The sequence below is a fragment of the Octopus bimaculoides genome, chromosome 10 (genome assembly GCF_001194135.2).
Source record: "Octopus bimaculoides isolate UCB-OBI-ISO-001 chromosome 10, ASM119413v2, whole genome shotgun sequence".
In the NCBI taxonomy this organism is placed as follows: Eukaryota; Metazoa; Mollusca; class Cephalopoda; order Octopoda; family Octopodidae; genus Octopus; species Octopus bimaculoides.
Window position 1 is genome coordinate 7,067,407 of NC_068990.1, and position 10,543 is coordinate 7,077,949.

Sequence of the window (10,543 nt, forward strand, 5' to 3'; positions counted from 1 at the left end):
TATATGTACATATATATATATATATATATATATGTGTGTGTATATATGTTCATATACATACATACATATATATATATATACATATATATGGATAGAGAGAGAGAGGAAGAATATAAAGTAAGTCATATAATTATTTCACCAGTTGATATCCATAAGATTATGGTCATTTTGTAGCCAACATCAGGGAAAAATAATATATTTTAGTATATAATAAATTATTTTATATGTCTGCACTTGTGTATAAGTCATAAATTGCATAGTACTATTGTACATTTTACAAGCTAGTACAGGTATTAGAAGGCTAGCTCTTCAGAACCATAGAATATCATGGTTATAATGGTTACATCTATTCTTCAACTATATGTAAATATATACAGATAGATAGATAGATAGATAGATAGATAGATAGATAGATAGATAGATAGATAGATAGGGTAAATCTGTTTTCTCTTGAAGCACATCTGCATATTCCATTATTATAATCAATATGTATCCACAGTTGTTGCTGTATGTTAGTCAAAATACATATCAAAATTGAGAATTATGGAAATGTGATTTGCAGAGTTATTCAATAACAAAACAAGGTGAAAATAAATAATACTGAAAAGTTTCCACTTTCCTGTTTTGTTGTAGATATATATATATACTCTTTTATTCTTTAACATGTTTCTGTCATTTGACTACGGCCATGCTGAAACACCACCTGAAAGAGTTTTAGTCAGAGAAATCAACCCCAGTTCTTGAATTTAGACATGTAGCGGGGTCCAAGCTGCTTTTCCAGTTGAGCCAGCTTTCCATATCACAAAGGCCGCACTTTCCACTGCCGTTGGTGTAGGGCTTACACTTGGCTAAGATCTTCCAATGGATGTTGTAACTGACACCTTTATCTTTTAAAAACGATATATGACTGGATAATTTGGTTGTTTTCCATTTATCCCAGTGCCTGAAGTTCAAGGTGTGATTATTGAACCTGGCCTTGAAATTCTCCTCTGTAAGGGCCACGTATTTCTTTGTTGAAACCGTGTCCTTAGTGGATATAGAGTCCATGGTGATGGTCTCGGACATGCAAGCTCCATTTAGCGGGCACAAATTTTTATCCCTGCATGAACAGCTGATTTCATTTTGTGGTTTTTCTGTGTTGTGTGCGATAATATTTTTGAAATTAGTAGTTGAGCTGAAACTATGGTTGACTGGAAAGTGTCTATCTATCAATGCTAAGAAATACTTGCCTATATTAAAGGTCACTTTGGGGGAGTAGTGGGGTGTGAACCAGATAATTTTCCTATTCCTATGTTTTCTTTTCTTTATTATTGGACTGGTGGCACGTGTATAGGTTATTGCCTTGCTAAATCCACTATCTTTTAGAGCCTTATTATATACTGGAGCAACGCTATTAAAAATGTCCTAAATTTTTAAACACTATGCGGGGGTGGCAGGAACCCACATTAATATTACTAAGTCTATCGTTGGGCTTCCTATAAGGTTTATAAATATTCTTATTTAGATCTAAGGATACATCTAGGAAATTGACAACCGTCAGGTTGGTATCTGTAGCTATGCTAAGGCCGAAAGTTTCCATCAATTGGATAACGTCCTTCCTAAACTGATCCTGTGCTGGTCCATTGGTATTTGCGGTTAAAGCTAGGGCGTCATGTTTGTAAATGGCGAAATATACGTCAAGAAAAGTCTTGCCCAATGTATCAAGTAGAAATAGTCCAATAAGATCGCATATGCTTGCTCCATCATATGACCCCATGCTCACATCGAAAGTACCGTCTGTATTGGTAGTCTTGATCCATTGTGTGTTCTCGCTGAAGAATAAAGTCTTTCTAGAATGGAAGATGATGTTCTTATCTTGTGTACTGATTTCTATGAATTCTCTTGAGAAGGTGAGGGCTTTATCTAGCAGTTCCTTAGAGATAGAGGCATAAAAATTGACAATATCGAATTGCATGAATCTCGCTTTATTCTTATTCTTAATGGCTTTAAACCAGTTGACGACTTCTATACTATTGGACCATTGTGCTAACCTAGTTGCATTCCTGACTTTTACATTGATTTTTCCTAAAATTTCTTTACTAATAATGCCAAGTTCTTATTTAGCTGGGTTAATAAACCTATATATATATATATATATATATATATATATATATATATATATATATATATATATATATATATATATATATATATATGTATAAATTATAAATAATATATATACATATATATATACACGCACAGATATTCATCTCCCTTTTTCACTGTCCTATCTTAGAAAGAACTTTTCCCCCACCACCTCCTCTTCCGGTCTTTTCATAATGTAACCTCGTGGGCATCGGTACCATTTTCCTCTTTCTCCGTTCTTCCATTCTCCGAACTTTCCATCTTTCCGACGAAGGGCTACGCCCGAAACGTCATACACTCTCTCTTTCCTTTCCTGAGTGTCCAATAATACTATCCATATCAATGCAGTCAAAGAAATGTATGTTTACATAGATCCTAGCATTTTGGATAACTGGATGTGCAAGTGACCCCATTTTAGTCTGGTGCATGTTATAGTAGTAGTTGCTCCCCAACTGCTGGTGTTGTTGGTGTCATAGATGTTGCATTAGGAATGGTGATGGAAGACTGGCTGTAGGTTGGGGACGGTGGTGAATAATATGGTAGTAGTAGTAGTCAGTGATGATGTTGTCTACATGGGCATTTTTGGTAATGGGGCTAAGTGTCGTGGTAGTAGAGAGTGATGGCATTGGTGGTGTATGTTCTTGTAGTAGTCACTGGCAAGGTGGTTGGTGGCTGCCAACAGCAAACATTCTTCATCACAGCAGGCATCTATGGTGTTTGAGGCTGTGGTGGTGGAGAACAAAGTGCTGGTAATTAATAGTGCTAATCACCATTGTTGTGATGTTGTTGTTGGTCATGGTTGCAGCGATGTAGGGAGCATCTGGTAATACATTTATAGGAGCCACTGTCCCAACTCCAATCAACCAACAAGTGACTTTTAGATTAAGTCTGTGGATCAGTAAGGATTCCTTGACAGAAAAATATTCTGTATTCCTGTCTGAGACCAGTATGGATGTGTTTATCTCTTTAGTGGTGTTGTTGCATTTGGTTAACTGTTTATGGAAGGAAGATGTGTTGGGTGTTTGTTGCTTGTTCAACTGGATGTGGAACAATCAGATTGTACTACTGATGTAACAGATGCTGCATATGGAGCACTGTATCTGGTACACTATGTTTGTTCACAGACATTCTTAGCTTCATGAAAGGATTAACTTAACAAATTTTAGAAATAATTGCATTGTAGAAGTAGCTGATTAGATATTTAGATATGATAGTTAAATTAACCGGACAACATGCTGTACAATCTCGTCTTTTCTTGAATGTTATGAAAGTTATTTTAATGATTGTAGAAGGTATTGATATATGAAACGAGCCTATATTGATTTATATTGAGAAATGTCAACTAATTATCTAATTTATTTTGAAATCTTTCTACTCTCTTGCACCAGGAAATTCTAGTTAGATAATATTCCCAGAACTAATCACTCTATGTTTGAGAGATAATTTTCCTGAATAGAGGTAAATCGCCCATAAAGATAGCCAAAGGTATAATTAAACTTGAATAGATACGCTGTAAAGTGTAAATTATCTTAAATATATATCTACTTTCCTTGTTCAAACCTATAACATCTTATCAAGATGAGCACTATCTTATTTCATTATTATCTGCATTGAAAAAAATCTATATAATTTGTACTTGGACATAAACAAATTCAGATATCAAATAAGTATATGGTAGTTCCACATTATTTACAAGGTTTGTACTTCCTCTGGCTGGCCTGAATCAAATGCCATCATGTTGCTTTTTTGGAAAGGGCTGGACATAAGCAGCAAAAAAGGCAACAGAGGAGCTTTCAGACTTGTGACAGTCTATGCCCCAACAGGAGCTGGACGGCCAGATTTCTTCAGATGTCTAGAGAATTTCCTAGGGACATCTTACTCATTAGTGTTAGTGGGCAACTGGAATGTGATCTTAGACACAAGCAAAGATTATGTAGGGGAAGTGGATAGGGGAGTGGAGTGCAAAAGCCTTGCTAACTTCTGGCACTTCCAACTGCATGACAGGCTTCACATCAATTACCCAAATACACCAGTGTGGACTTGGTCAAATCACAGTGGGTCATCCAGGTCATACCTAGATAGGGTTTTTATTAGGCTAGCAGAAAGACATAATATAAGTTGTCCTCATTTTCAGATCATTGGTTATTCAGATTACAAATTTGGGACCTTAGGAAAAAAAATCAAACTAGGACCTGGTTACTGCAAGATGAACACGTCCTTCCTGGTGAGGAAAGATTTCAGGGACCACATTAGTCGACAACTTAAACAGGAATTGACAGGAGCCATCATCAGCAACAGGTGGTGGGTCTCCTTAAAAAGGAAAATCAGAGAGGTGTCAGTTAGATTTAGCATAGAGATTTCTTTAGAAACCAACAAAATAGAAAATAAACTAGTTAGTAACTTAGAAGAGGCACATAAAAGTGGGATTGTAAATGACATGCAAGTGGCAAGAATGGCATTCAACCTTTTCTTTGATGTAAAACATGAAGGCTGTATTGTCCAAGCTAGGTGCATGCCTTGAAACACGAGGACTCAAAAGCTGTTGGTTGGGCCCAAGTAGTAGAGACACAGAATGGAAACAAATCTAAGATTTGCTCTGTGATGGACTGCAGTGGCCATATGCAATCCAATTCCAAACAGATAAGTGCAGTGTTTTGGCAGCATTTTGAGAACCTCTTCTCAAGGGGAGGCATTCTTGACACTGTGGGCTTTGGGGTTTACCTTGAGGGTAAGCCACATCTATCGGACAAGGATACTGAGTGCTGCAAGAAGCTGATTTCAGTGGAGATGGTCTGCCTTATGAAATATATGCCCACATGTCAGACTTGTTTGTGCCAGTTTTAGCAGCTGTCTACTGCTCCTGGCAACAGACAAGAAGCATGCCCCGTCATGTGAGTTGGGGTGTGGTGATACTGCTGAGAAAAGATCCAAACAAGGAGGATGTGACTGAAAACTTGAGGCCCATAACTCTACTCAACACTGAGTTAAAGATTTTAGCTAAGTTGCTCACCAAGAGGCTGGCGCTTGTTGTCGGTAGTATAGTCAAGGATGCACAAACTTGTGCAATTCCTGGTAGATCTATCCCTGACAGTTTCAGGAATAGATTGGTTTGGAGGGGCAAGGTTGAGTGTTGGTATCTAGAATGTTGCCAGGTGCTCATTGCACTGTACCAGCTGCCCAAGACTATTAGTAGGAAAACAGTCCAAGAATTCTATAGGGGGCTAGTTGATGGTATGAGTGATGATGGCCTAGGATCAAATCTAGGCATCGATGAGAACAGTCTGAGTAGTCTCTTCTAGAGGACTTTCAAGTTGATGATCATGGACAATTTCCAAAACTCTTTGGCTTGGCAGTGCTACAGAGGGGCATTGCCGATTTGAGACAAGCTCTTCAGGCATGGAAGTGCCAACAGCTGAACCTGCTCATGATGCTTGCAAGGGGATGAAACCATCCTGCATGCAACAATTCAGTGTCCGCGCATGAGAGAGTCGTGGGATTGAGTAGAGCAGTGGTTGTTATGTGTAAGACGAACTCAGCTGTCTGCTGAGTGTATAGTGAGGATTGACACACCACCTTCCCTTAGCAGAGAAAGAAGGCAGATCTTTCTCTGCTTAGCAGCTGTGGCAAAAGAGGCTGTATAGTGGACCCGTCTGAAAGGTTTGAGGATAGGTACATACCTATCTGGTCAAGACCTCATCAGTTTCTTCAAATATCATTTGAAGAGGAAGGTGAGGGTAGAGAAGGAGATGCTGCCTTCTAGTGTGTTTATCAAAAAGGGGTCAAAAGTGGCAAGACTGGTGAGACTGAATGGATCGACTCTAAATCTGATTTTCTAAGCAGGAGGAAAGGGCACTTTCCCATGCCTTGGAGATGGTGGATCAATCCAGGATTTTTGTGTGGTGTTTACCCCTGATTACTCGAAGTGGATTGCTCCACTATTGGGAATTCTATTTATTTATTTATTTATTATTTATTTCTCTACTTTCTATTATATATTCTCTGTTATACCCTTTGACGTGGTAGTATCTCCCCTAGATTGATATTAACCCCACATGTTTTTGTAGTTTTTGTAATTGTTTTTTTTTGTGCTGTAACTCAACCTTCGATATTGTCCTCCATGTCTTGGGCCCTTGTGGCCAATAAAAGAAATCAGCATTATTATTATGAAGGCTACAAGCTGGCAGAATCATTAGCATGTCAGGCAAAATGTTTAGCGGTATATCGTCTGGCTTCACGTTCTGAGTTCAAATTCTTTTGCGGTCGACTTTACCTGTCATCTTTTGGTGCCAATAAATTAGGTACCAGAGAAGTACTGGAGTTGATGTAATCCGTTAGTCCCTACAACACCATATTTCAGGCCTTGTGTGTCTAGCAGAAAGTATTACTATTATTATTGTTGTTGTTATTGTTGTTATTTTTAGAATGTTACCTGTCATTTGATGAATAACCTTGAAACTGCACTTTTGCCATTATAGATATTATTAGAAAATATGGCATACATACAATTATTATTATTTAACTTTTATCAAATTTATTGATGCTTGCACACAATGGTGATATAAATGCTAATTTTGAAAAGAAAAACTTTTATTACCTTAAAATAAAATCAAACAAAAATTTCTCATTTGCATATCTCCTCTCATAACTACTCTTTTCTTCACTCCCTCACCTTTTCCTCCTTCTCTGTCTCTACGATTCTTTCTCTCTCACTCTGTGTGTATGAGTGTAGCATTCCATTAATCAGTACCTGCGGCCAAAGTTAATATGTGTACCCGTCTTGCACCTTTTCTGTTGTATTTCTCTTTTACCCTTTCCCCTCCCTCTGACTGGAAGAGTCAGACTAGCAAACAGCCAGCTAACCAGCCAACACTCACCCCCACCCCCACCACCACCACCATTTAACGATCTCTTTCCATTCTGGCAATGGTTGGACAGTTTGACAGGGGCTGGCCAGGTAGGAGCCTGTCTCATGCTTCTGAGTCTATGGAATGGTTTTTACAGCTGGATGCCCTTCCTAACACCAACTTCTCCATAGAGTGAGCTGGGTGCTTTTTATGTGGTACTCACACAAGAGTACTCAGTTTTGGTATGGGTTTTACAGCTGGATGCCCCTTTAAATATCAACCACTTTACAGTGTAGACTGGGTGCTTTTTATGTGGCACCTGCACTGCCAGGGCCATCAAGTGACTTTACAAGACACAGAGTTTTTGAGAGGGGAATGGGCACTGGAGGAGGTGATTTTGCGTCAGATGATGAAAGATTAGAGTATGACAGAGGCAGAAACAGATGTCTTGCTGTAGAGGAAATCCATGGTTACCCAGAGAGAGAGAGAGAGAGAGAGAGAGAGAGAGAGAGAGAGAGTGAGAAAGAGGAGTCTATTATTAAACAGGGATAATTATTATTGTTATTGTTGCTGTTGTTGTTGTTGGCATTGACTCTTATAATGTTATGACTTCCTTTTTAATTTCCTTTCAAAACATTTTATTTCAAGCATTATCATATAAAATTTTCTTTGGAGTATTTGTAAAAAGAACTATAATCACTTTATCTTTTAGCATTCATGTTACTCTGTCGAATATAAATCTTATTTAATCATATTGCTTTGAATTAATCTCATCAATTATCTCATAGCTTTTTCATTTCAATGATATCATTAACTTTTAGTATAACATTTTAGTGTAGGTGTGAAAGGCCAAATGTGGCTGCTTTGAATATAAAACAGGTAAAATATTTGGGTTGGATATTTGGATAAAATATTTGGGTTGTTTTAAATGCTAAGGAGTGCAAGAGGGCTTCCTTTGATAACTTTTTTCTTTGCAGTCTTTGAATACGCTCTATCCTGGCAACAAGTCAAGAATTAAAGATGAAGACATCTTGGAACAAATGCAGTTGAAACTTTATGCCAATAGCTTGTCACGAGCTGTCGTCACTCTTGAACAACGGTTAATTTTATCACTTACAGAAACCAAAGAACTACTGAAAGACATCTCCTTTCCACTTGATTGTAATACTGCAGGTACTTTATAAATGTTTCAATAATGGGTCATGTAATAATTCAAAAATAGAGAACACAATTTCTCTCTTTGCCTACCCTAAAATCTTGTAATTTTTCACCAAATGTTCTAATCTTCACGAAGTCACTGTTATATTCTGTTGTAAGTAGTTTTTTCAACTTTATATTTTCTGACGCGACTCTATCTCTTTCTCTATCACTTTTTCCCCCTCTCATTCTTCCTCTGTTACTACTACGTATCTCTCTTTACCCCTCTCGTTCTTCCTTCTGTTACTACTATATCTCTCTCTTTCCCCTCTCGTTCTTCCTTCTGTTACTACTATATTTCTCTCTTCCTCTCTTTCTCTCGTTGCTCACCTATTCTTCTACTTCCTCCCCTTGTTTCTCCCTCTACCACTCTCTCTCTTCCTTACCCCTCCCTGGTCACATGCTTCCGGTCACTAATCCTTTTCTTCCTTGGCTATCGCCGAGTAAACACGCGAACTTACTTCGTCCCGGCTTTCAGTTCGTGCCTCACAGCATTCATATACACATAATTTTTCATGTCTGGCCGCACAGCGTTTTCCGTTTGTTTTCCTGTCTTGTTTTTTGTCTGCCACTACATTCCTCCATGGCACAGGTTCAATTTGTGTATACAAATTTAATTTGCGGTCCATGGGAAGAGCCATTTTAACGATGCGTCGATGAAGGAAAATGTTCTCTATGTGGCTGGTGTGTTTTCTGTACTCTGGTTATTATTATTTTCTTGTCTACGTTTTGTTTGCAATGTCCTGTACCCAGATTCGCACCTATATATACAGGTAGACGTAGGTATGCACATACCTGTACGTATATATGCATATACTCATTTATCATTTGTTTTACATGATCGAACGCCTGTGTCATCCCTGTTGTAAGCAGTTTTTTCAACTTTATATATATATATATATAAACAAATATATAAAGACAACACTCGTTATTATATTAGGAGATTATACATACATTTTAACACTTTACAGTATACTTACATATATACATAATTCTATACATTGATCTAAAACAACAGGATTTCTAAATCAAGACCGGAATTTAAGAGAAGTGAAAACCAAAAGGTCTCATGATTTTCAATGAAGGATTTTATTTTAGATATTCTCATTCTAAAAATCATCTCTGGCTAATCATTGAGAGGACATTGCTGTTGCATTGGCAGAGGTGTGCGCTCTCTGAGTGCTCTTCTTGTAATATAGTCTTATGCTATAAATTACCTTACATTCTTAACTATACTATTCTACATACTTTAGTCTGCAGGGAAAATTATTATCAAAACCACACATTGGAGAATACTATTTGGGGTGGGAGTGTTTTGCCTGGAAATGCAGAATGCAAAGCTTCCTTGATTGAAGGGAGTTATTGTGAAGCCAGAGTGTAATTAGTCATTTTTTATCTTATTTAATTAAATAAACCTCCCAGAATAATTCAACTCAAAACATTGAAATATATGCAAATGTTAGATGTTAAGGTATCATGATGGTAGGGTAGCTTTTAGTATTTAAAGTCTCCAATAATTTCTTTGCTTTATTGATTTCTTTTCCAGTTCTAATTTTCTCTGGTTGTATCTAAGTATCTATTTACTTTGTTCTTGTCTACATTGATTTTTCCTTATCTGTCGTTTTTTCACCTAGTTAAGGTGTTACATTCTTAGCCATGGCATTTATAGAGACAATACACATAATTAGGCAAAGAACAGAGACATATAAAGTGAAAACAACGTTTTCAAAGAAGAGTTGTGTCTGCATCTACAACAGTCAATTTAATAAAATTTAAAAAGAAGCAATATTTCTGTTTGGGAAGAAATATCAAATCTTCTGGGCATATACCGGAAGGTTCAATATTTCTTGCTATAAATTTATATTAGGGAAGATAAACATTTGAAATTGTAACATTCACAAAAAAGAAAAGACAAAAAGAAAACCCACATTACAGAAGGAAAAAAAACTCACATTACAGACTTAGTATATTGAAATGTTACTATCACAGTTCCAGATATATATTTAGCAATAGTTTAAATGATGAACACTTACATTAATTTTAATGTATGAGCATACAGTTTGATCAACTGGACAACCTGTTTAGGTGACTTAGTATCCCACAGATATATGAAACTTTAATGTATTTCTTAGGTAGAATCAACATGACAGTGTTGGACCTTTGAATAACTGTGTGCTGGACCTTCGAATAACTGTGTGCTGGACCTTCGAATAACTGTGTGCTGGACCTTTGAATAACTGTGTACTGGACCTTTGAATAACTGTGTGCTGGACCTTTGAATAACTGTGTGCTGGACCTTTGAATAACTGTGTGCTGGACCTTCGAATAACTGTGTGCTGGACCTTTGAATAACTGTGTGCTGGACCTTTGAATAACTG

General features: G+C 37.1%; 1 protein-coding gene across 1 annotated transcript in view; it reads left to right on the forward strand.

The window, feature by feature from the left end:
* LOC106871452 (dynein axonemal heavy chain 5) overlaps positions 1-10,543 on the forward strand; it is a 358,231-nt gene that overhangs the window by 62,790 nt on the left and 284,898 nt on the right. Inside the window, exon 10 of the mRNA XM_014917924.2 lies at positions 7,946-8,141. Within this exon, the coding sequence (XP_014773410.1) occupies positions 7,946-8,141 (196 nt within the window). The remainder of the gene's footprint in view (positions 1-7,945; positions 8,142-10,543) is intronic.